At 42.3% G+C, this 26,634-nt stretch overlaps 1 protein-coding gene across 3 annotated transcripts in view; it reads left to right on the top strand.

Moving 5' to 3' along the window:
* The window catches only part of ORC3 (origin recognition complex subunit 3), a 342,442-nt gene extending 324,784 nt beyond the window's left edge, over positions 1-17,658 (top strand). For all 3 annotated transcript variants that reach the window (XM_069235555.1, XM_069235556.1, XM_069235557.1), the window contains 4 exons: positions 1,410-1,551; positions 3,433-3,549; positions 4,146-4,225; positions 17,279-17,658. In XM_069235555.1, the coding sequence (XP_069091656.1) occupies positions 1,410-1,551; positions 3,433-3,549; positions 4,146-4,225; positions 17,279-17,384 (445 nt within the window). In that variant the 3' untranslated portion in view covers positions 17,385-17,658. The remainder of the gene's footprint in view (positions 1-1,409; positions 1,552-3,432; positions 3,550-4,145; positions 4,226-17,278) is intronic.
* The last annotated feature ends 8,976 nt before the right edge of the window (positions 17,659-26,634 follow it).

The following is a 26,634-nucleotide window of genomic DNA, read 5'->3' as shown; positions in this document are numbered from 1 at the left end:
TGCAACGCAAATCTGCACTTTGCGCTATAGCATTGACAACCCACGGTGACCGCTAGTGCAAATCTCTAGCAACAACCATCCACGGCACCCGACGGGATCTTTGTGGATACATCGACGACCATCCATGATTCCCAACCTGCTGTTCACGAAACATCTACAACAACCTGCAATGCTCTCCCTGCACCTCCTCCTGCACCTTGAGTGGAACTCTTAGCTCTGGACTGCAGAAGGTAACTTTCATCTGGACTAACCTGGTCCCTGTATCTGGCCCGCATTCCATTGTAGTTAGCCTGAACTTGTGACTTTCACCCGGTCTTGCAAGACCAGATATCCATGAGTGCCACTTTGTGCTTTATTACGCTATACCTACCTGAATTCTTTAAAACTGCATATATCCGGGTACTACTGATCGGATATTTGTCATTTTGGTGTCAAATTTATTAAATTGTACTCTGTTTTCCTAAATTGGTGTGGGGTTTTCTAGTATTTTCAATGTATTACTATTGGTGTGCAGCATAAATACTTCATACATTGTCTCAAAGTTATGCCTGACTGCTTTTGTACCAAGCTGCCAGAGGATTAAGCACAGGTTAATTTAGTGACTTTTTGTGGTTTATTCTGGCAAGGATTGTGCCTATTCCTTGAGTAGAGTTTCACACCCCTCAACCAACAATCCAATTCCTAACACTGCTGTATGTTGCTTTTGTTCCCCTCGAGGATGTTCTCTTTTTAAGGCCTCATTATGAGTGTACCAGATTTAGCCCTGTTCAGTCACTCATAGTTGCCGATGCCAGGAGCAATGTTAACGTGCGTAGTAAGGTAAGTCTCGAGGTTCCCCTCAGAAATGAGGAAGTACAAGGAGACTTGCTGATCCCATGCCCAATTCTGGTAATACCTCATTCTACCCTGGAAATTCACCTGGAGAGTTTGACTGTAGTAACTCCACAGTTCTTGTAAAAGGTAGTAATGAGAATTACTAATCCCATCCAAATTACCTTGGTGCTCGTTATGGGGCCTTAATGTGCACGTGCTCCTAACTGATGTAACTGAGTCTGCTTTTCCCAGTGTAGCTCAAAGTGTCAGAGTTGAGAACTCAGGAGACAGTTTTAGAACTACACCAGAGTGTTATCCAAGTGTGATTCCCTCCCAGAAGTACCCCTCCGAGTGCTATTCCCATGCGAGTAGAAGCTCCTAGGAAAGACTATACTGAAGCTTCCTCTGCTGTGTGAAAGACCGAATATTGAATCGAGAATGAATGAAAAGTTGCACTTGTAGGTCTCTCAACCTGGTGGTATTTTCAAGCCCTAATGCAAGAAAGACTGGGCAGAGAATGTAGATATTGGACTGTCTACGGTGTAGAAAGACCAGAAGATAGTGTAATGTACTGGTGTTCACTCCTTCTGTTCCAGGAAGTACCTTGTTCCACCCGAGATGCAGACTTTGTACGAAGTGATGTATTTCAGTGCCGCCGCTACCCTCCGCAGACACTTGAACGCTGCTCCCCGGATCGCACTTCACACAGCTCTCAACAATCCCTATTCCTATTTGAAGGTAATGGAACACAATGTGGGTTTATCTTTTTTTGAATAGTGGGTAGGTTGATCAAGACTTTTGTCACAAACATGTTCAACATCATTCAACTCACCACAAACATGTACGATGGGAACTTTGAATCACCCCCTGCTCAACTGCTTGTTAGTTTCTAAGACTGCGGTGGAGATGGTGCCTCAGTGTCCCAACTCTTACATAGTGTGTTGCATGGACATAAGCTGTGATCTTTGATTGGCAAGACTGCAGAGCCTGCTCTATCAGCTCTCATGAAAGGATCCAGTTCGTACTATGGCAGTGTTCTGGTTGAAACCAACACACAATGAAATTACCAAACTAGGTGAGCACAAGCCTTCACAGTACAGTGCACATCACTTGATCATGGAATAGTACACTGACTGTTTGTGATTAAAAGTACACGCCGAATGCATGGTTTACCAAAAATTTACCTTTCACTTCACTTTTAGATCAGCATTCACAATTACCCAATTTTTGTTTTACGGGATTCTCAACGCACATTTGTAGTTTTACTTGCGTCTACCTCCCCTGAGAAATCTAAGTTTTTTTTTTAAACTAGAAAGCATGCGAGTGATTGTCTTGTTAAAACAATATGCTCTATTCAGTCACATGTCTTGCCACAGTTTGATGTGACCAGAATGTCCTCAACAGCATGACTGCACTATTTACCATTACCGGGGTGCTTTTATTTTTATTTTTTACGTATCTTTTTTTCCAGTAAAACAACACTATTTTATCCTGAGCAAGAGAGAGCAAAGAAAAACCTTCCAAAAATTCCATGTACGTTGCAGAACACACAAGAAGTACACTGGCACTACATATAGAATAACGTGCACATGGCATTTTGAGATAGTTTGATACAAGGGTAATCATTTAGTGCATAAACAAAGATAGACTGCTATTGAGTAACATTTCACATTCATAAGCTAAGAGCACCACATTAAGGAGCAATGGTGTCAGCTAGAGTACTAGCCCCCCGATATCCTCCTCTAGTTTTCCCTCTTTTCTAATTTTGCTCATAACAATTGTCTCTGCCTGAGACCATTCAGTGACATCCTTCAACAGTACATCTGCACTTGGGACCTCATCTTTCCATTTGATCATCTGGGGTGTATTGCTAGGACCATAGCCGCTGCCCACACTTTTGTTTCTGATCTTGTCACATTTGGTCAGATGGGTCTGGTTTCATGGTATACCTCATTTCCTAGCGATTCCTTCAGCATATCAACAACTGCAACCTAGAATTTGTAAACCTTTGGGCACTCCCCGAAGTTTGATGTTTTTCTCCCAGTTGGTTGTCTAAAGCTGTACAGATGAAGCATGGGCACCTTAGCAATTGCTATGTACAAAAAGTTCCATCAAATAGTATAAAACATCCAACAGAACATGTAGACAGTACTGTTACAACTCACCTCAAATATTTCATATAATTGGTTATCATAGAGCTCACAACAGTCACAACCAGATTAGCAAACAATGAAAATCACTGCCTATAAACATCATGCCATATTACACCTAATATACATGCAAAAGATCAGTTGCATAAAAACAATTGATAATTCTGCTTGAAAAGAAGACGCAAGGCTCGAGATCTGGGTGTGACGGTACATGTATCCCAGAGTGCTACAAGGCCATTTTAATCGCAATACAGCACTGTAAAAATATCTATTAAGGTAACATAACGCAGCAGCTGAAGTAAGGTTAGCCCAGAGCCATCACGGTGCATCTTGTTCTATTATAAGCTGAATTGAGTGGAGCTGGAAAATATTTCAATTGTGTTACATATGTTCTTTGTGCTTCATTTAGAGCAAACAACAGTGTAGCTATTGTTCTAAAGACTTTGTTGCTCTTTCCATTGCTTTACAGAATGATGCATTAAAAAGTGTTGCGGGCTCCATTTCTCATTCAGCTCCAGATATATGCATCGCTTATAAACTTCATTTGGAGTGTGGCAGGTTAATCAACCTCTACGACTGGCTGGAGGTATTGAAATAAAAACCATTGCTACCCCGAAGCTTTCTTGCAAAGTATTGCTTGTTTCTGTTGTCAAGTATGTAGGTAAGTGTGTGGCGCACAATAAACTAGGAGAGATTAAAGTGATGTGATTTTGAGTGGTTATCTTGGTTCTGCCCAGCTTTGAGGGGTTTTGCAAAGGAAAAATGCTTAAATAGAGCACATTTGTTTGTTTTGTAATTTTAGGAAAGAAATAACAAACTTCATGCCAGCTGACTTTGGTAAATGTCTCATGAACAGATGTTGCTCCAAGCCCTGAGATTCTGTTACAGTTGTGTCTCTACCTTCTACCTCAATGATGCAGTCAGTGTGGTATGAGGTATCACAATGTCCCACGGTACCAACTCTAGATTCTGTTGTGCACATCTTGTTCGTTTGAATTGTCGCACAATTTGGTTCTTTTTAGGGGCCAAAAACGAATCTCATGATTTCAGCAATTGTATGTTGTTTTCTATTTGCGGAAACGCACAATGGTAGAAAGTCAGTAAAATAACTAATTTCTCACAAAACACCCTCTATTCATGGTTGATATGCATTTTGTGACACTAGATATTCTTTGTTAAAAGGCTTTTGCAACCGTGGTGACTGCAGCCGATGGACCAGAAGAAGAATCTGAACCCCTTGAGCAAGTGGACGAAGTTATCCAGTATCCTTGGTTTATTTTTATTCTTGCCTTTTTATCATAAGAATGTATTGCGTTTTCCATGGTGTTACAGTTTTAACGTGGGGAACAAAAAGCATAGAACTAGAGAATTAAAGAAAATTATATCACAGTGCGCGCTTCAAAATGAGACCTGAATGCAGAGCTCATGTGAAGAGATTCTCAGGATAAATGCTAAAAATGCATTTTTGTTGAATTATGAAATGTTTTTTCTCTTAATCATCATTTCAATATAAAGTTAAGAAGACACACAAGTGAAGTTTAACACTGCACAGCGTAGGTTATTATTTTAAAATCAAGAGGACTACAGAAGAAACAGTACTACGTTAATGTATTTGGACTGAAAAAAGTAATTCCATGCTGCAATACTTTTAAATGTTTATGAAGCAGAAAACCTAGCCCCTTTTGGTAGTGTGCTGCTGCAGAAACAAAAGCACATTTCCGCAGAAATAAAATAAATAAGCCAACAAAGCAAAAAAAAAAAAAGGTTTTCAATAAAAATGACCACGTATTAAATACTGAAATAGCTAATTACATATACGAGAAAAGTAAAAAACACTAACAGCTGACCATAAAATAAGACAGACTGTCTTAAGTAGGACCATCTAAGATAACAGCTTAATTTCAGGCATACTGAAGACCTGAGGTTCACAGTGAAAGCTTAGGAGAGATTCTGGTGTGTCAGATCCTGAGGAGTTCAAATCCAGGGTTTTGGGTTCCCTTGACCCCCCAGAAGCCTTAAGTGTATCATCCTGATAGTTGGGCAGTCCCAGCTCCCCCCCCCCCTTTGAAAGTGAGGAAGCAGACCTTAAAAGAAATAGAGTGCAGAACTAACCAAAACAAATGGCGTGATGTGATTATGTGGACCCCATAAATAAGGCCATTTTTCATTCTATAGCACATTTTAAGAGGTGATAGAGAATTAGGAGGTTACTGATTGTAAAGAATGTCTACCATCGCACCTGGAGATTTCAAAGAACTGACATACAGTACAGACGTTGGTGGTGTGTAAATTTCCCTCAAAAAGATCTAACTGAAAATAACTTACTAAGGGTCAAAACAGCACATATTGAAAGAATAACTGGAGGATTACCCACATGCTAGAGAAAAGACAGCCAAGATATAATGGACATAACATTGGTTAGAGAGGAAAACAAAAGACACTGTGTTGATAGGCATAGGTTTTGAATGACGTGTTAATGTGAGATTCCCTTCTTAACCTGAAGCTTACTGGAGACTTTCCAGGTATGTATTCCTGGGTGCCACTATGGCGTTTGGCCCTCGATTGTGGTATTTTCTTGAGGGGTAGATTTTCACTACCTTATCTAGTTAGCCACATCTGACCATAATACATGAATTAGTGGGCACTCAGGAAAATGGATAATAAATACCCTAGGATAAAAGTGCCTTTAAACTCTGTCAGTAGAGCAATGCAATTTCAGAGATAACCTTTTATGGGTGTTAGATGTATTTAATGTGGTATAAATAGACAAGCAGAATGTTATAGAAATATATATCCCTCTCATTAACTAGTCTATTCATCCAAGTCTTATACATTCAACTCTTATTTAGATAAGGATTTCCCTTTGATAGGATGTCTACTCCTGCTAAAACCGATATTGGCAGCATGTGTTGTGTACTCATAGAAAATTGACAACTGTCCTCAAAATGTGTGGCCAGGGCCATTAAAAAATATAGAAACAGTTGCCCTTCACAATTCCTGGATGCCTTGTCGGCCTATCTCTTATATCTGCTTAAACTTAGTTCCTGGACTAGTTTCTGCTGGAATAAAAGCATTATACATGCACAAGATTTGACCGTTCCACGTGTTGCATTGTTTATAATCTGCTGAACGTCTGTGAAGAGGCTTTTTGGATTATCTCCCATTTTGAGATCATAAGATTTCCTTTAAAAGTGGGAGTACTGAAAAAACTGATGTTTCCAGACAGAAAACTTCAGAATCTTTTGCCAATTGATCCCCTTCAGGTCAGAGAACAGACCTTCAGAGTGGCCAGTTTTCTTCATCTTCTCCAACAAAGCTGATGGCGATTAACCTATGTTTAGTCACCCTCCAGAAAGTGAGTATGATACTAACAAGAGCAGTAAAATAAGTCATCAAAAATACTTCATTGTTTGGGTGGGGAGTGTGCCTAGGCAAATTTATGATGGGGCATTGGACATGAGCAGAAAAAGTTCTACACACTAATTTTAGCAGTCTTAAATCAAACAGTTTAATAATTTTAAATGAATCAGTGAAAGATTCTGTAGTGTGTACAGACTACACAACCACAAGCCATTATCTATTTAAACAAGATGGAACTGGATGCCTCACACACTCAGGAGTTCCTCAGGGTTATGGAACAGTGCAGTTGACAATGCAAATGACTTAATGAAGGGCTGAGCTGACTCTTTGAGCAAAGCTTTTCAGAACATTTACAAGTGAGAGATGAGTGCTTGTTATCTGAGGTAAATTTTCTGATTGCAAGGAAAACTAATAGTAGGCCTATATGCAACCAAGAAAATGCTAACAGTTTGCATTCAATTGCGCACATGTGATTTCGAGGTGTTAAAACACCAGTTATTCAAGAAATGGGAGCTGTGGTACACGTACATTTAGTTATGATTAATACATCTTCCCAGAAATTCTTCACGTTATGACTATCTTTTCGAAGCATGAGACTGCTGTAGAAGACTTTCCCTCAGCAACCGGTATCCAGTGCTGCCAGGCTTTTACTGCAACTCTTCTCCTCAGACTTGATGACATCAGCATATGTTAGGCACCAGCCAACGTGGTGGCATCAGTTCCTGTGTTTCCATGCCTTATCAACATGAATCTGAAGGTATCTCAGTGCTTCGCTGATTAGGTCCTCTGCTTTCAACAGCAACTAGGTCATATGCCGGTGTTCAAGCACTGTCTTGGGTGGCTCATGAGGATTTCTTTCTTAGAATATGAGATTTGCAGATGGTGTTTGGGTTCCGACCCTGACTCCTGTCTTCAGCTCATGTTCTGTGATGTGCCTGAAGGCCATCGGAGAGCTGGAGGCCAGATTTTGGCCAAGTCCCGCAGGGAAATGCCTAAGGATTCCCTTTCTCTTCCACAAAGAGATGGTTGAAACTTGATTTAATGATGTGTCCTTGGCATAGTCTCTTCCTAAGGTCCAGAGGTTCACCTAGATGGAGTAATTGTTTCGGGCTGTCTCCTTAGCCAATCCTGATACGGATTTTGTGGTGTACAGAAGCTGATTGTTTTCTGAGGCAGACGTGCTTCCTTCTTATTATTCCGATGCTGGCCTATTGTAGGAAGCTGGCTCTCTATTTGGTGCACTAAAATGAGTCCAGTGGATCCCCAATTGGTATTGCAGAGACAAAAGTAGATAGGACGAATGCTCTATTTGTGGAAGTGTGGGTGAGCAGTAAGGCTTATCAGAGGGTAGTGCTCAGCATTTGTTGTACTCGCAGAGAAAATAAGAGACACACATTCAAAGAATAAATCTAAGCCCAATTTAGAAAAATAACATTTCTTTTTATATATGTTTCAAACCCAAGAAGTTCAAGTAGATTTACAAGCATAAATGTTTCAGTTTCAAAAAATCAACTCTGCAATTTTCAGTTCAGCAATGTTAACCTACGGGAGGAAAACAAGAATGCAGTTTTGCAGGTAATTACACGACTCACAAATCCAGTCTTCAGGGTTTTAGGTCAACACCAGGCAAAGTTCAAATCAGTACCAAGAGCACACACAGCGGCATCCGGGCAGTCAGGTGCAGAGGTCAAATTCGGAGTTAGGTGCCCAATGTTAACTAATGGAGACTAGGGGTGAACGAAGATGCGATGTTAACGGGACAGTAAAGCAATGTCAGGGTTCGATCTCCTGGGGTTGAGATAAGCACAAGAGGGAGCCCCAAGGCAGCACCAAGCTTCTACCTTCAACGGTACTTGGGGGCCGTGTGCAGAGTGCCATCACAGCGTCAGGCACCCAATGTTAACCAGTGGAGACTGGGGGTAACCAAAGATGCGCTGCTCACAGGTGAGTAAACCGGTGCCAGGGGTCAGTCTCCTGGGGTTGAGGTAAGCACAGGGGAGCCACAAGGCAGCACCAAACTTACAACCTCAGAAGCACAGGGGTGGATAGTTGCATAGTGCCAACAAAGCGTTGGGCGCCCTGTGGAAGTCAATGGGGAGATCAGTTTGGGAAAAAGGCTGCAGGCTCGGGCCAGGAGGCTGAATGAAGAACACTCACAGCTGCCTAGGTAAGTTCTGATGATAGGGGATGTAGGGACACTGACAGTCCAGCTCCCCAAGGGCCTGGGACTCTGGGTGCAGGGGAGTCCTTTGGCATCGGGAGCATCTTACAGGGCAGGTCGCAGTTAGGGGGGAGTCTTCAGTCTGAGACGGCAGGCTTTGAGGCAGAGTCCGTTAGGGATCAGCCCACAGTGGACTAAGACTCCGAATTGCGGGGGAACCTTCACAGGACTGGTGGGCCACTTGGACTCAGGTCTTGGGCATCTGGTACAGAGGTGGGTCCGGAGGTGGTTTCGTGGTCCCTCAAGGCAGAGTTCTTTTTCTTATAAAGTTGGTTTCTTCTTGAACTGGTCTGCTGTTCTCAGGAGGTCTTGATCTTTGTCAAAGGCAGGCAGTCATCCCAAAGCTTTGGAGAATGCTGGGCTGCAGGACAGGTCATCTTTTGGGGAAGGATCGTCAAGGACTGCAGATAGTCCAGTAGGGCTGGGGGCCAAGTCAGTTGGTGTCTGCAGTCTTCTGTGCTGATGCAACTCTGTAGTGTCTTGATGAATCTGACTTCCTATAATGCCCCTAAATACTCAATTTAGGGGCGTAACAGGGAGTGCCTGGCGGTAGCCAATGAATTTGAAAAGTTGTGTCCACTTCAGCTCGTCTACCCTAGGAGTGGGACAGGCACAAAGTGGGTACTTCTCCTAATTTAACTAATTTCCCCACCTATGCTGCCACCAAAAGTGGGGTCAGGACAGGGGGGGTTGGCGAGTTCCATCATATGGAGAGTCCTGGGTCGCATTACAAAGGTGGCAAGGCCTTTAAAGCTCCCTGCCCTGGAATGTCCAGCCTGCCTAGGAGAGGAGGTCACACCTCTCCCCAATGCAGGCTTTTGTCTAATGCCCTGGAGAGCACTGGCGCTCCCCTTGGGGGAGGGGGCAGAAACATGTCCATGGTGGCTCAGGGGGTGGGACCAGTCACTCAGCACACTAGTAGTTGGTAGGTTTTCAGGGGGCACCTCAGAGATTCCCTCTGTGTGCTTTTTCAATAAATCCATCACTGGGGTCAGTGAAGGTTATTAGTTTATTATTATAGGATGTTTGGTTTCCAAACATCCCAGGTTTCCGAGAAGCCTCGTAATCTTAATGACTAGTGTCCAGCACATGCATTGAAAATGGCTTCCCTGTACACTTACTATGCCTGAGAGTCAAAAAAGACATAGCAAGGGCATATATGCTCATGCAGATATGCCCTCACATGTAATATAATGCACCCTGCCTTAGGGCTGTAAAGCATGCTAGAGGGGTGACTTACATATATTGCATGCAGTGTTTATGTCCTCTTTTCACTTTTGGAAGCACCTTGTCATGCAGCCTGCCATGGCAGTCTGCATATGGTTGGTGCTGGGTCCCTCAGAGTTGCACAAGTTGTGCTGCAGCTCTGAGGGGCCCACTTCAGTACCCATGCCAGGGGTGCCATTTACAGGAGACTTACAAGGGGCTGAAGGGCCTGGTCACTTGGGGATTAATTGACCAGGTGTCTTGTTTTAGGGAAGGAACACTGGCACTGGGGACCTGGTTAGCAGGCACACAGGGCACTTCAGTCGAAGTTGCACCTAAAACTAGGCAGAAGGTGGGGGAGGAGGGTACTGCCACCAGAACCCAGCTCCCTGCACCTATATTTTTACTTACAAATTACAAGTGACTTGTATACCTCACCAGAAGGGTATATTCCCTTACCATCATGGTCCCCCTTCAGAAGAAGTGTTTTCATTCATAGTGGTTCAAAATGCAGCAGAAGCTTTAGAGCAGACTTTACTGTCTGAGGAGGTAAAAAATCACATTTGACTGAAATCTACCAACCAGCCCCCACAGCTGCTGAGCCTGATCTCCCTTTAAAAGAGACATTAATTTAGCCAGTCCTGTCTGCCAGACAAAAACCATTTTCTAGACTGGCAGTATATGGGACAATAGCCAGGCAAATTAGACTTGCTCAGGTTGGCCTGAAGTTCTTGTCTTCACATTGGTCGTTGGACAGCCTGGTGGTCGAAGCTTCCTCATTGAGACTGAACTCAAATGCCTTTCCACCTGCCCATCTACATAGAGAGTTGAAGAGATTGAATGTTATGGGAAGAAAAGTCTCTGCTTCAGTCAGTCTCACACCTTGCTTTGCTAATGACACATGCTTTCTGGGCCGCTATGTCAATGCCATGTGGAAATTGGGGATAATGACCATTATCAACCTCCTAGACCACATGAAGAAGCCGTTTTCTGACTTGGTCAGTGGTGGCCTAGATGCTTTGAAGGACATCCTGAAGTCTGGCCTAGATTTTGCAGACACCTTGATCTGATCCATGGGCACAACTGTCGTGCTATGTCACCAAGCTTTGTATGTGCTCCACTGGCTTCTTAGGACATGACCATCAAGAACATTAGTGCTCCATCTCGTTTACTGGGATAGGCCCCGAGCAGTACAGTTCCAACAGTACAGAAAATATGAAGGCAATACATGACAATGAGGTCTGAGCGAGAGACCCTTCTCAGCCGATCCAGATGCAACAACAAATGTACTGTTCTTTTTGATGGCAGGAAAGGTCATGGGCAGGTGCCATTACCGGCAGCAGACCCATTTTCCGCCATCCTCTACTGCCTCAAATCCAGGCTGACTTCCCTCCTTCACCACCACCTTCTGTTAGGAGGGGAGTTTCCAGGTTTTCCACCCCTTAGGAGATAGTCACGACAGATGGTTGGGTCATCCAGCTAATCTGCAAGGCTGAACCGTAACCTTCCCTTCCTGCTCTTCACTCTTTCCACCGGGACATGCTCTCCAGCACCCATCTCAATTTTTAGGCAGAGTTCATTGTACTGCGTAGGGTCATGAATGAATGAAGGAAGGAACTTGTGGAGCGTATGAATGCCCGGAGGCGTATTGTCACTTGGAGTGACAAGAATCAGGTGCCTCTTTGTTTCCTGAATAATCATGTTTCTAAGGATTACATAATTGCAGGTAGGGAATTGGTAGATTTCAAATCCAGAGGAAGACTATTCCAGTTCAAAGCAGTGTAGATAACACCGCTCCTGCCTCCCCATGAGGAACATTTAAAGGAGGGAACAACCAGGTACTGGCTGAGCTAGACTGCAGTGTTCTGCTGGACAGGTACCATTTGAAGCTATTCTTCAAATAATCAGGTCCTTGACCATGGAGTGCTTTCAGTGTGATATAAAAGGAACTGAAAGTAATGCACTACTTTACCTGGTAGCCAATGTAACCTGCTTATGGTCTGAGATACATATTGGAATCTGGGAACATTCAGGACATTCGTACTGCAGTTTCTTGCAAATTCTGAAGTTTGTTCAGATATCTTTTTTGCAAGTTTTGGTCAAGACTGTTGCAGTACTCTAGCCTACGTAGAACTAATACAGTGACACTGTATGAAGTGAATTGGGAAATTCTCTTTATGATTCTAAGAGTTTAGAATGAAGCCTAAATAACTGTATTGACTTGATGTTTGAAAGTAAATTATCATCAGATATGAGTTCTATATTTTTTACCTTGCTAACAAGCATAGGGAGAGTCCCTAACTCTTGTGGCCACCAAGAATGAGACCAGAAGGAGACATTGTTGCTGAATAGGATGACCTCAGTCTTAGAAGAATTTAGCTAAGATAACTATCGTTCATCCAGTTGCTGACTGCACTTATTCAGTTCCGGAATTACACATTTGTATTCTGGTTACTGTTAGAGAGTAAGACCACAATCTAGGTGTTGTCAGCATAAGACGCCAATGAGAACCTAAAAGATTTAATCAAGCTGGCTATGTGTGTAACAAAAAGGTTAAAAAGGATCGGGATCACTGATGAGCCCTGAGGGACTCCACAGGACAGGAGAAAAAGCTTAGGTGTAAACTCCCTAAGCATAACTGATTGAACACGATCAGAGAGGAAGGAACTGAGCAAGGCCAAAACAGCATCTTTGATCCCGATGCTGTGTAAATGGGATGGGATTCTGCTCCCTATACTTCTTGGTTCAACAAGAACAGAAATCCGAGACCCGTTGTGGATCCCCATCTTCTGAACCTTTTCATTTGGCAGGGCAAGTTCAAGATGCTGTCCCTGAAATAAGTCTAGCTGGCCGTTAATGTGGGAGATTAATAGGCGTTCCTGGAGCTACAGCATGCCTATTGTTATCTCCCACTTCTGCCTACCTACAGGCATTAGTTGACATTCCCCATAAGTCCTAGCATGTCCCGTCCACGGTCTTGCCATTCTGCCTGATGACCGCACTGCACTTTCACAAAGTGCTGGAATTCGTGATAACTTCACTAGAATGGCCAGGATTCCCATGTTTTTTCATAAATGGACAATTGACTAGTGAAAATGGAGTCTCTGGTGCAGGTCGCAGAACACCTTCAGTACATGATAACCCATTTCCATGATTTGGGCTTTACATTGTCCAGAAGTCTCATCTCATCCGAACACGGTGCTTAATGTTATTAGGCTAAAATGAAGCTGGACTGAACGGACAATACTTTCAAACTGTGCAGGGTACACAGGGGCAGATGACAAGAGACTCTACACGGCGGAGAGGAAACTTTCCCCACTTGACATTGGACTACCTGGACTCCACATTTTGACAGCTTTATTTTAGCCTGAAAGTCCCAGGTACGCTGAGCCGTAGAGGGTGTAGCATGTGTTGGCTGAAGTTACACTGTTTTACTGGAAGATAACAGATGGATTATAATACATATGCACAGCAAAGCAGTGCCATCTTGGACATTTTCCCAGCGGAACCTAAGAGAAAATTACATTATTTCTTGTGCTTGTTTTTAAATGGGACTCTTAGATTATGTGAATTACATGACCATATTCTATGAATTAATTAAAAATAGAGCAACAGGATCCCTAATATTTCTTTAATACTGAGTTAATGGCATTCTCAGTACAAACGTCCAGGCCATTGTACTGTTGGGGATCACCTTAATATGGAGACATTGGGAAAGCCGAGGTTCCACACGCCGAAGCCCTTCACCATTCTCAGCCATTACTGCATGCTTACATGCAATGTTACACTACGTGTCATGTGGTATGATGTGAAATTTGTAATTGTATTTTTAAGGGGAACATCCTCCTGACCAAACTCTTGAATAAGTGACATTATCCTTTTTTGCACCCTTCCTACCTCATGTCGGATCAGTTGTAAAGGCACTTGGTAACCAAGGTGTTCCCTGCTGTTTTATGCTTGGAAATGGTGTGTACCTTGCCATGCCTCACGAGAGAAGAAATGCAAAATCCCGTTAGGCTGCTGTCACCCATACAGATTGAAAGGCATTCACAGAAAAATACATTTGTAAATTCACAAATCACTCCTATCCAGAAGCCATTGGAATCATAAGGCTACCTCACAACACACCTATCTGTAAGAACATTAGGTTGAAAATAACCTCATATGAGAAGTGCAGAGAAGTGGATGTAAAAGTGCCTTGGGGCGTTCTTATGCCACCTCTCCATTGGGGTTTAAGATTACATTTTTGCAGAATGCATTTTGCTGCTGATCACTTAAGTTATCCTTTTGTTGACCATAAGGTTGGTTTTTACTTATTGAGCTTATTGAGTCCATGAGATTCACCTGTGAATCTTTTTTTTTTTATTTCACCTGGTTTCAACTGGTAGACTGATTATTTATTTTAAATGCATATAATTTGAGCTAGTCAATGTATTCTTTAGTGAAGTCTCCCACGATCAGCATGTGCCATGATAATAGCAATGTTTTGCACTAAGGGCTTCTTCAGTATTTGCTGTCCTGACTACATCCTGCAAAATATTTCTGCTAGGTTTGTGGCGTGGGCTCCCAAATTCATCCATTCCAAAATATTACTCCAGAAATTAATTTGACATCCAATCTAGTTTAGAGTGACTTTCTATTTTTTTGGGGTAATATTCATAATTCCGTCTGTGGCAATGCCACCTGGTTCTTAAATCTCCTTCTTCAAGAAGGCGCTGTGCTCATAGGGCCACTGTCTTTTTAAAATGTCATGCTTTAACTCCTACTGCTGTTGTTAGGAGACATCTGTTCACGAGATCCACCCCTTTTAACTTTTTGCCCACCACCCTTAGGCTTATTCCTGAGCTCAGAAGATTCTGAAAACTTCTGTAAGCTTGCCTGTTGATGTCTACAAGAGTCTGATTAGTTTGGACTCTGATTCCTGACCTTAGCTGCTAGACCATGTTCATGCATTCGATAACTGTTAAGTTATCCAGTGTCCTTTCTAAAGGACATAGAAATTGGTTTAGCTATGAATACGGCTGACCTCATGTCAGTGGGTAGTTTTATTTTACATCTTTTTATTTCAAAGGAAATATTAAGGCAGTTTTATAGCAATCACATTTAACTTGATCAGTGTGCATCTTTTATTCCCTTCTTCTCAACAATGATATGATAGGTCTCAGCAGACACTAAGAGTTCTTCAGGAGCTTGAGATAATGATAGGCTTGCATCTAAATATCTGGGAGATGGATGTCTTACTGCTTCAGGGAAGGTGGCTGCTCAGATAGATGTATTTTTAGATTGTACTACACAATGTAACAGAGTCTTGCATCACTTACCTGATGTATTGACCATTCCTCCCTTTCCTCTTTCTTCAAATGTTGCCCAGATTTGTGACATCCTGTTTTAGAATGCCATACAACAGACAGTGTTTGGATGTCTCCTGCATTGCATCTGCATTGAGGTATAGATGCAAGGGCAGTTGTCAAAGGTTTTTCTCCTATTTGTTTACTGCTGGTCATTCATTTACATAGGCTGTTGTCAGTAATAGCATTGTATTATTGCTATTTCAATTGAGCATACTGTTTGCCAGATACGCCTAGCACACCTCTGCTGAATCAGTCCTATGAGATGTTTTTTTTTTGTTGAGCAGTATTGCTGTCTGTCATCCTTGATGAAATGGGAGTCTCACTTGATTTCTCATGTGATGTTATCAATGATGATGTCATCAATGATGATGTCATCATTGATGTCATGAGTAATATCTCTTGAGAGGTCGCTCATTGTGTCAACGTTTTAGGGCATGTGGAGTAGCTACATATTTCTGATTACAGTAACTTTGTAATTTCTTAACTTTTTAGTTCACCTAGAAGAACCCTAATGTTACCTTGAAAAGTATTTTCAATTAATGTGTTTCATATACTTGTTGTGTATGAAGTGTGCCCTTCAGGACCAATCATGTCTAGAACTGTGTAGCTAGCTAGTGTTGCTGTTTTTCATTTGCTAAAACATATTTGGATTACTTTTGCTCTGAGGTTAATTGTGTACACAGAAATGTTATTGTCCTAGTTTACCTGCTCAGGGTGATGATATCGCTGTATTTGAGATAGTATATGTTCTGTGTACATTCACAAATAGTACATGTAATTTACTGTTTTAGGATCTGTTCTTTACCTGTTAATTTGTATATGCTGCTAGCTAGTTTTCACTTCGTGGTACTGCTCTTACATTTTTAGCTGTTTGATAGGATTTCTTCTGACTCTGCTACCTAACAGCTTTAGATGTCTCTGATCAGCACAGGGTGTTCTGTTAGGTTCTCATATTTTACGGTCATTTGGTAAAAACACTCATCACTGCTACCTTCTGTTTCCCCTCTTTTCATGGAAAGTGGCCCATCCATTTTAGATTTTAGGGGTCCTTTACTGTGCTTAAAGAAGCGATCTACGTCCCACTAATGTCCTTCTCTTTTTACTTTGTGTTCCTATGAAACATTTTTTTTCTAAATGCTTTGACACTTTTTTCGTTGGTACTTCCTCTTGGAGCTGCCTATGTGGATGTTCTTAGCGCGTTCCTTGATTGACCAATAATTTTTATCTTTCTGTCTTGTAATGGAGGAAAGTCTAAACATCCTGTTAAGCCATTTATTAAAATACTTTCCTGATATGTATTCTTTCTTCCATTCCTGCTTTGCTTTGAATGATTACTTCTTGCTGCTTGGATTTATGCAATACTTCGTTTTACTGTGCATTCCATGTTAGCATGATTTCTTGCTCGTCCCAGTAGTTTTCCTGCTTGAGTAACTTCTTTGGTCAAGATACCCACCCCTAGTCCACCTTTCGTCCTGAGATGCGTCCACATTGTGTATGATGTCTGGAATGGGAATGCAGGAAAAGGATTGCAGCGATTGGAGTCTTTCATGAGGGTCAAGGAAAATGTCAGGACCATTTCAATGTTGTTGGTGAAATATGGCTTTCAACACGTATACGTTTTAGATATCTTACAATCAATCTGCTCAGTTATTGATTATACTCTTACTTGGATGAGAATCCCAAGACGATACTAATGCTTCTGGTGCAGCTGAAACACTTGTCAGGGTTTAATGTCCTCTCTTTTCTAGGGTCAGAAGAGTTTAGAGAGTTTGTGAGAATGCTCACAAATGGTCAAGTTTGTGGCTGTGCACAAACTCACAGGGTCCCAGCGCTAAACACCCACTGCCCTCTCCTTGAAAGACATTTACTTGCAAAAACATCTTTGGGCTTTTGTAAATCCTTTTACACGGGCAAAACCAAGTGGTTATAATTGCATAACAAAGGCTATTCATGTGTGAATGGCACATTTACACACTCAAATTACTTTAGGGACCAGTTAGAAGAATGGAATACTTTGGTGGTGTTGGATTGACACTCTTCTATATAGTTTTGACTCTTGTTGAACATTATATTTTGAGAAAATGTGACTAACATAAGAGACCACTAAATAGGTAGGATATGGCTGTATATGTACAAATGTCATTGATACTAATTTCCTTTACCAATGTTTCTACCAGTGCACGCTTCATTAGGGCTGTATCGGAGCTGGAGCTTTTAGGGTTTGTGAAGGCTACCAAGCAGAAGACCGACCACGTTGCACGGCTAACATGGGGTGGCTGCTAGACTTCGTGTCATAGCCATGAAGACACGTATCCAGGCGCCTCATGTGAACAGATCAGTATTGCAGCAATTGTTTTATCAGGTGCCCAATTCACAAACGCAGCCGGTCTAATCTGTAACAAACTGCAAGGACTTCAGCAGAAAGCATTCAAACATATTTACCATAAATAAAGGAATAGCACATTACAAAATATTTGATGTATTCAAACTTGTAAACTGCTTAGAATATCTTTATGATATATTTTATATTAAACATAATCACACCATTTTAAGCTTCTTTTGTTTCTGTATGTGTTTATATTTTGCATTGTAAAACAATCTACATATCTGCAGTTGCAATGTAATATCAGTGAGGAGTAATAGCCTGCCACCGTTGCTTTATCAGACAAAAGGTAAAATTACTAAGTGCCTGCTCAACTGAGTTTCTTTAGGCCACTTGAGAAATTAAGACTGTGATTATATTAAAAGAAAGACTTCTTGGGTATTATCTGAAATAGTTTGGGTGACGACTGAAAAATTCACATCACCTGGCACAATTCATTGCAGAAATATTGATGTGTTTTTGTGATTGTAAGGCTGCTCAAATGTTACCCTGGGACTGGTCGGTATAGACTGGTGGCCTCATTTTACGATGAATGTAATACAGTTTGTCCTGGACTCTTTCCCATTTTAGCCCCTGCTTTATTGGTGTCTAAGGCTGGTAGGTGGGCTCATCGCCCAGATGCAGTAAACATTGAATATAAAGAACATTTTACAGTGGGATACGTTGTCTGTTTCTAGTTATCAAATCTATAATCTAGGTTTTCTAGCTTTACTCGTATCCAGTTGCAGCAGTTCTTAGTGATCCCTAAGTTTGATATGTTGTCATCGGAGAGCCCACTTACTATGTTTCTCCATCCCTAGGCCCAGCTGTGCTTGAGAGCATGGCACATGGTACTGAATTGTTAAAATGTAACACTGCAATTTTCACTATGGTATTGCAATCAGCAAGTGGAACGTGAACAATCCAATGGTTATAAATAAGTCCATGTGGGTAATTTGAAAGCTTTTCCATGGCCATTCTTAAACTTAGTAAAAGGATTCCATTATGGGACCTGCATAGGCCACATTCTCCAAATCTCTCATCTGCTGCCACCTAACCATTCAGCATTATTTAACTCTGCCATTTCCCCCTGCTGTCCTGCACTGAATGACCATCTGTGAGAACTATTGCAGTTCTTCTAATCCAAGGGGGATAACTGGAGTTTAGTGTGTTTGTGACACGCATCATCCCCCATTTATGCCTCCTCAGGGTGTTTTGAATAGGGAGGTACAAACAAGGCGGCAATTTGAGTTTTAAAGCACTCGCTGAAGTATCTTCATGATGGCAGAGAGATATAATGAGCCACAACAAATTAAAAGGCCACAGAGCATACCAGAAGCCAACATTGGTTCAGATAGAGTCAACCCCGAAATTGATGTTCCCTATAACAGTGGCCCTAAAACGGGATCACAGACTGAGATGTCTGCACTGACGAGTCAAAATACAGGAATAATGTAACCATGAGACCCAAATGTCTGAACAAGCCCAGATACAGGGTCAGTACCAGAGACCATAGGTCCAGACATAGTATTGTTCACCCAGGGAAATACCGAGAACAGTGAGCAGAGAACTCTGAACCAGAGTGTAGAAAGGGTGAGATATAACGCAAATGCAAGAATAACTCTCATGAGACCAATATTTGATGAAACTGGTCCATTGATTGATTTAAGTCCTTTCAGGACTCCCCCAAACGATGAGGTGAGATCCCATATAGGTCCTAATCCGAGTATGGTGACACCAGAGACCCTGAACCTAACATTACAGCAGGTGCCAGGTGTAAATCACAACAATGTTACATTACAAGGTTTGACAGCTTAGCAGTTAACTGAATGGCTAGAGAAACTGAGTAGCACACAAGGTGAACCTAGCGGAGGAAGTGCCCTGAATTTGACCAGGCTTAGACTAGAGGCAGAAGACCTAATCGAGGGAACAATGGGGTTAGACAGAATTGACACATTCAAAGAAGATGATTTGCATTACTTGTGCAAGCTGATTACTAACAAAGTAGAAAAAGTGCATCAGAAATTAGCAGACCTAGCAGAGAAATATGACATAGAGGTTGAGAAAACAAAGCACTTGAGGAGGAGTTACAGATTAGATTTTGATTCAAAGGATTTTTAGAACATGAGAATCCCAAAAATGAAAAATCACCTTAGGGAATTGATTCAGAGCATTCAAACATGGGAAGCATTAGTCAAATGGGAAGGCAGATGGGTAAAGAAAAGAGACAAGAAGAAAAGGGATTCAGCAAATCTTACTGCAAATGTGCAGCAAGTTGGGAAGCCAGTAAGAATATTATGGTTGAGAGAGATTCCAGGAGCAAATTTTGTACATGTCCCTTGGAGCAGGAGTGACATTCTGTCCTTTACAAATGATTATCCCAGGTTGGGAGAGAAGCCCATGGCGTGGTACCAGCAAACAGAAATGCCTATGGGAGGATTTGAACACCCTGTTGGAAATAGTAGTTCCAGCAGACCTATGGATTGAGTGCAAGAGAAGTGTAGATTGGTCGACGAAGAAGCCCCCAGAGATCCAGCAGCAGGTGCCCCATCCCCCAGATGTGATGAAATATTAGTATAAGGTGATTGAGTTTTTGAAAATGAGAATTTCGCCCAAGAACATTGAGTGGCAGAGAACAGACAGGACAGCTCAGGAAGCAAAGGAGTCAATACATTCATACTATGAGAGATTGTTGCATGCATTCAAACATTACAGTGGTACAGAAATGACTGAGCCGAAAGACATGATTCATTTTGTGTTCAGATTTGTTGAAGGACAGAGACCTCATATTAGCCAGATGATTAAGCGCCATTTGATTTGCTGGCATGCAAAGCCAATTGATGAAGCGTTGCAGTATGCAAAATACTTTAGTGACGAGACTGAGTTGAAGCAGAGAAAGTTGAAGGAGAAGGCAATGGTGATGCAGATTAAAGCGGCACAAACGGGCATGCAGAGAAATTGTTTGCAACAGCAAGGAAATGTGTTGTTTCAGAATCAGGCAAGAGGTAGAGGTCGTGGAGGAATGGGAAGTGGAAATCATAGTCCTGATTGGAATATTGGGGTAGTTCAGAATGATGTGCAAGGAATGAAGAGATTGTTGCCATGTCACGCTTGCGGATAGCTTGGACATTGGAAGCAGGAGTGTCCGATGTTAGGTCAAGACGGTGTTGTTCAACAAACGAGCAATATCAATTCTTTTTAGAACATGAGAGGACTGAGAATGAGAGATCATAAACCAAATTTTGAAAGCAATGTGAATCAGATACAAGGTTTTCAGCCCATGCAGCAGATGCAAATGCCCCATTTGCAAATACCCCAGTCACAGCAAATGCAACAGCAGGTTGAAAAGGTACCTAGACAGCAAATTCAGATACCTTAAGCCCCAACGGAACAGCAGCAAGTGATGCTTCCTCAGCAGGTCACAGGCCAAAGGTTTAATCAGAGTAATAACACAGTGCACCAATTCCCGTTACATAGTGAGGATGAAACGAATGAGGACTGGGTGAGCGAGAGTTCGGATGAAAAAGAATGTGTGTTAGCAGCTACCATCGAGGTAGATCAGAAAGGTCCATATGTAAAGGGAAAAGTAATAGGTCACAAAGTTTCATTTTTGGTCGACACAGGAGCAACACGCTCTACTGTAAGAACTGCAGAAGTCCCAAACCTGCCCCTTTCAGGGAAAACAGTCCAGGTTGTGGGAGTTGCAAACCAGTGTTTGACAAACCCGATCACAGAACCAGTCTAGGTTAAAATTGGCAATTTTTATGGATTGCGCAAATTTGTGATATGTGATTTGAGTCCGGTATCCTTACTGGGAAGGGACTTGTTGTGCAAGACAAGATGTTCGAATACATGCTCAAATGATGAAATTGAAATTCAGACAAACCGTGATGATAAAGATGACCCGACCCCAGAAACAGATTGTGACACAGTAAATGAGGAGTACCCTTTGATCAGCTTCTTTCCAGTTTTCACAGTAAGAGCTCTTCCTTCTGATTTACAGGGAACAGTTAAAATGAAAGTGTGGGATTTTACAGGAAAAGACATTGGTCTGATAAAAGGAGTTGAGCCAGTAAAGGCTGCAGTCAAACCAAATGCAGTTCTTCCACAGATTCCTCCGTATCACATGTCACTAGAGGTAACTGAAGGAATTGCACCCATAATTGCAGGGACTGTAAACCAAGGAGTTTTGAAAGAAGTGTTGAGCAGTCCATGTAACTCACCGATAATGGGATTGTGAAAGCCCTGTGGAAAATTTCAAATTGTTCAAGATTTGAGAAAGATAAATGACATTCTGATTAAATGTTGCCCTGTGGTGCCTAACCCAGCGGTGATTTTGTTTCAGATCCCATGTGATGCTGAATGGTTCACCGTAATAGACCTGTCACAAGCATTCTTTTTTGTACCTCTTCATGAGGATAGTCAATTTATTTTCTGTTTCAAATATTTGGACCGAGTCTACTGTTGGTGTAGAATTCCTCAAGGGTTTTCAGAGTCACCATCCATTTTCAACCAGATTTTGAAAAATAATCTGGAGTCATTGGAAATGCCTTTCCAATCTACATTAATACAGTACTTTGATGATTTGTTGGTTTCATCAAAGTCGAGAGAATCATGCAAGTATGATACTATGGCCTTACTGAATCATTTAGGGAAGAAGGGGCATAAAGTGTCCCCAGTGAAATTATAGTATTGTCAGAAAGAAGTGAAATATTTGGGTCACCTAATTGAGAAAGGAACTAGAAAAAATTCCAGAGAAAGGGTCACAGCCAATTGCAGATGAATCCCCCAGCAACCCAGGAGATGTTAGGATGTTTTGGGGAATTGTAAGCTATTGTCGCCAGTGGATTCCCAACGTTTCAGTCATTTCAAAGCCATTGCAGAAGCTGACTCATAAAGAAGTTACTGAATTGAGAGAGAGTCTGTGCAAAGCCCAGGCTTTGGGAATTGCCTGATTACACAAAACCTTTCACGTTGTTTTGTCATGAGCGTGATGCATGTTCTTTGTCTGTTTTGATGCAAGTCCATGGTGGTGTAAACCGCCCAGAAGCATATTTTTCAACTACTGTGGACCCAGTTGCAACCGCTTTACCAGGCTGTCTGCGTTCAGTTGCAGCGGTTGGACTGAACCTCACTCGGAGTGAGAGCATTGTGATGGAACATCCTTTAACCTTCATTGTCCCTCACTCCATCGAAGTTTTACTTACCTGAACCAAAACACAATATCTGACCAGTGCCAGGCTGACTCATTATGAAACAGTCATCCTGGGGTCCCCAAATGTGTCAATCAAAACGTGTACAGTGTTTAACCCAGCAACCTTGCTTCCAAAAGAGAATGTTGAAATTGACAAATTGGATGAAGTTGAACATGACTGTCTAGAAGTAACTGATTTGTGCACAAAACCGAGACCTTATATCTGAGATGCTCGATTGGAAGAAAATGACCAAATTATTTTTGCTGATGGTTCCTGCTTAAGAGATGACACAGGAGTATTGAGAGCGGAATATGCTGTGTGCACAATTTCAGGTATACTTGAAGCGTCCAGGCTTCGAGGAATATATTCCGTACAAGTAGTGGAGTTGGTAGCCCTTACTAGAGCATGCCATGCTTAAAGTTACCATCTATACAGACAGCCAGTATAGATTTGGAATTGTCCACGATTTTGGCCAATTGTGGTCACATAGAGGTTTACTGACCTCTTCTGGTTCACCAGTTAGAAATGGGGAAAGAATTCATGAGTTGTTACAAGCTATTCAATTGCCTGAAAAGATTGCTGTAGTGAAATGCAGTGCACACCTGAAATCGCAAGATTTTGTGTTGTTGATGGGAAATGGATATGTGACTCAAGTCGCAAGGTTTTGCGCATTGAATTGTATATCATTCAAAACGATGGGAACTGTTACTTGATGAAAATGAAAAGTGCCCTAATTATGCTTTGCATATTGTAGATATTGAAGAATTGAAAGCGTTACAGGACAATGTCCCTAAAGATGAGAAAATGGAATGGGTCAAATTGAAATGTGCTCAGACGGAAGACGATGTGTGGGTTTCAGAAGAGGGATGGGTATTGTATTGTATTGTGCGCTATTTATAGAGTGCATTTCGGCCGTAGCATCGAAGCGCTAACGTAACATCAAAAGGGAAACCTAATAAAAATTGGAAAAGAAGGAAAAAAACGCCAAAAGCTAGGATATCAACAAAGTAATAAAACAGCAAAAAGAGAGAAAGGGCTACAAGAATAGGAGTACCTAGTCTAGTCTAAGAATAACCAAGTTTTAAGCCGCTTTTGAAAATGGAAGTACGTCTTCCATCTTGATTGAAAGTGGGAGAGAGTTCCAAAGTCTTGCCGTTGTGACTGAGAAGGCTCTATCCCCCCATCTAGCTGTACGGCAACAAGGGATACATATCATTTCCAATGCAGATGACCTAAGCTGATGTCTTGGCTGGTAAAGCCGAAAAGTGGAACTTAAATAATTACAGCCTTCCTGATAAAAAAGCCTTATAAGTAAGACAGAGTGCTTTAAATGTAACTTGTTTTTCCACTAGTAACCAGTGCAGCTGTCTTAAACTGCTGCTAGCCGATGAGGAACTTGGTAGTTCCAGAATAAAGCGAGCCACCACATTCTGAATCAATTGTAGTCGCTTAAGAGAGACCTTAATGTTAAGCATCAGTGCATTACAATAGTCAAGTCTAGAAATCACTAATGCTAAGGTCACTCGAATTTTAAGTTCTCTTTGAAGAAAGGGAAAGATTTTCTTTAACATTTTCAGGCACCAATGGCAACTTTTAACTGTGCTGTTAATTTGATGTTCAAACAAAACGCTGAGGTTTCTTACCGCAGAGCTTGAGACAGGGCATTCATTGCAGGACTTAGGCCACCAGCGAGCACCCCATATATTGGTATCCAGGCCGAAAAGGAGAATTTCGGTCTTTTCTCCGTTCAATTTCAGCCAATTGTTGCTCATCCAATTATTGATTTGGTTCATACATGTATGAAATCTATCTGCCACATCCTCCCTGTTCTGATTAACCGGTACAATCAACTGGGTGTCATCGGCATAAGGAACCACTTGAAATCCAAATGAGCTGATCAGTCTGGCAAGAGGAGCCACATATAAATTAAACAAGGTAGGGCTAAGTGATTATCCTTTTGGAACCCTGCAAGGAAGTTGAAATGGAAAAGCCCTGAACTCTCCGCAGCTGACCGTGATTGATCTATCCACCAGGAAAGACTCTAAAATATCAAGTGCCTTATCTCTGAAACCAGCTTGAGAAAGACATTGTAACAACAGCTGTGGACATATAGGGGGTCATTCTGACCCCGGCGGGCGGCGGTTGCCACCCGCCTGGAGGGAACCGCCATTTGGCCGCCCCGCGGTCAAAAGACCGCTGGGGCCATTCCAACTTTCCCGCTGGGCCGGCGGGCGCAACCTAAGGTAGCGCCCGCCGGCCCAGCGGGAAAGGGGCCTGCAACACTGAAGCCGGCTCCGAATGGAGCCGGCGGTGTTGCAGGTGTGCGACGGGTGCAGTTGCACCCGTCGCGCTTTTCACTGCTAGGCAGACAGTGAAAAGCATGCTGGGGCCCTGTTAGGGGGCCCCTGCACTGCCCATGCCATTGGTAAAAACCGTCAAACAGGATGGCGGTAAGGGGGTCAGAATCCCCATGGCGGCGCTGCTTGCAGCCCCGCCATGGCGGATTCGCCCAGCCGGGGGAAATCCGGCGGGAAACCGCCGGACCCGGTTTTCTGACCGCGGCTTTACCGCCGCGGTCAGAATGGGCAAGGAAGCACCGCCAGCCTGTTGGCGGTGCTTCCGTCACCCGCGGCCCTGGCGGTCTATGACCGCCAGGGTCGTAATGAGGGCCATAGTGCCATATCTAGGATTACCAAAATAGCACCTTCCCCCTGATCAACTTTCCTTCGGATCATGTCCACAGACGAGACCGAGGCGGATTCAGTGCTATGATCTCTGCGGAACACATGTTGTGATAGGTCCAAGACCCCACACATCTGAAAAAAAAATAGCCAGCTCGGTATTGAGGTGTTTCTCTAGTATTTTAGCTGTGACTTGCAGCAATGAGATGGGGCGTAGATTTTTTTTTAGATCATTGGGTTCCCCGTCCGGTTCCTTAGAGAGGGGAATAACAATGGATTCCTTCCAAGCAGGAGGAAAGCGTCCTATATGCCTGCCCTTTATCTAGGATCAATGAGCCCTTCCGGTAGCCTGGGTGGGCTACTTCTGTTATGGAATATGTCAGGGTTAGGACAAGATGAAGAAAAATTACAATTTCTGAAATCTTTGAATCCCTTCATAATGTGCCTACAAAAACCTGGTCATGTACAGAGTTTGATTGCAGTGGTTATTTTGTATTCTCCTGTAATGCAAAGGGTTCTTAAAGGGGTCATGCCAGTGAGGGGTGGCAATCCTGCTCAAGAACATGCTTAACTCAATTCATGTGGTCCATATAAATCCCTCGAATTTGTGTTTATGTTTGAAGTTGGCCTTCCTGGATTATATTTGTGGTCCATTTTTCTTTTTCTTTTTTTTTTGTGAACATGTGTATTTCACTTACGGAAAACATCTGATTTCCTGGTGAGTTAACTTTTTCCCTTTGTTCATGACATCCGTATAATGTAAGATTGCCCCCAAGTTATAATCAAGGGAGACCTAAATTCCAAGGTGTCTTATTCCACCTCTGCAATCTTTGCCAATGTTGACAAGGAAGACATATAGTCCATTTTGAAGATTCTGTTCCCTGATAAGATTCAAACAAACAGGCGTGGATGTGTTCTGCCTATAAAATTTGATCTGATTATATTAAAAAGGAGATTGCCAGCAGGTGAAACTGATTCTTATACTTTCTGTGCTTCCTCTGCTCCGTCTACTTGATTATGTGGTAGTCTTCTTCCAAATGTTTGGGGTTTGTGAGAAACTCTCTTTCCATCCAATATGAGTGATCATAGTTTAGTTGGAGCATCTGTGGACTTTAATCTCCAGGGGTTGAACTCTGGAAACCCTCAATTGGGTACGATTGGTTTTAATTAGTTGAATGGTCGTTCCTTTAGGACATCTAAGAATACAGTTACTGCAAGTGTTAAGATTAAGAGAATTTGTGAAGAGCTGGCTGGTCTTGTTGATCCCGTTCTTTTTTTATTGAGTCCCATAAGGA

This window comes from Pleurodeles waltl, chromosome 5 (assembly GCF_031143425.1).
Source record: "Pleurodeles waltl isolate 20211129_DDA chromosome 5, aPleWal1.hap1.20221129, whole genome shotgun sequence".
NCBI lineage: Eukaryota > Metazoa > Chordata > Amphibia > Caudata > Salamandridae > Pleurodeles > Pleurodeles waltl.
Note: the sequence above shows the minus strand (reverse complement) of the source record. Positions and strands in the feature narration are given on the sequence as shown.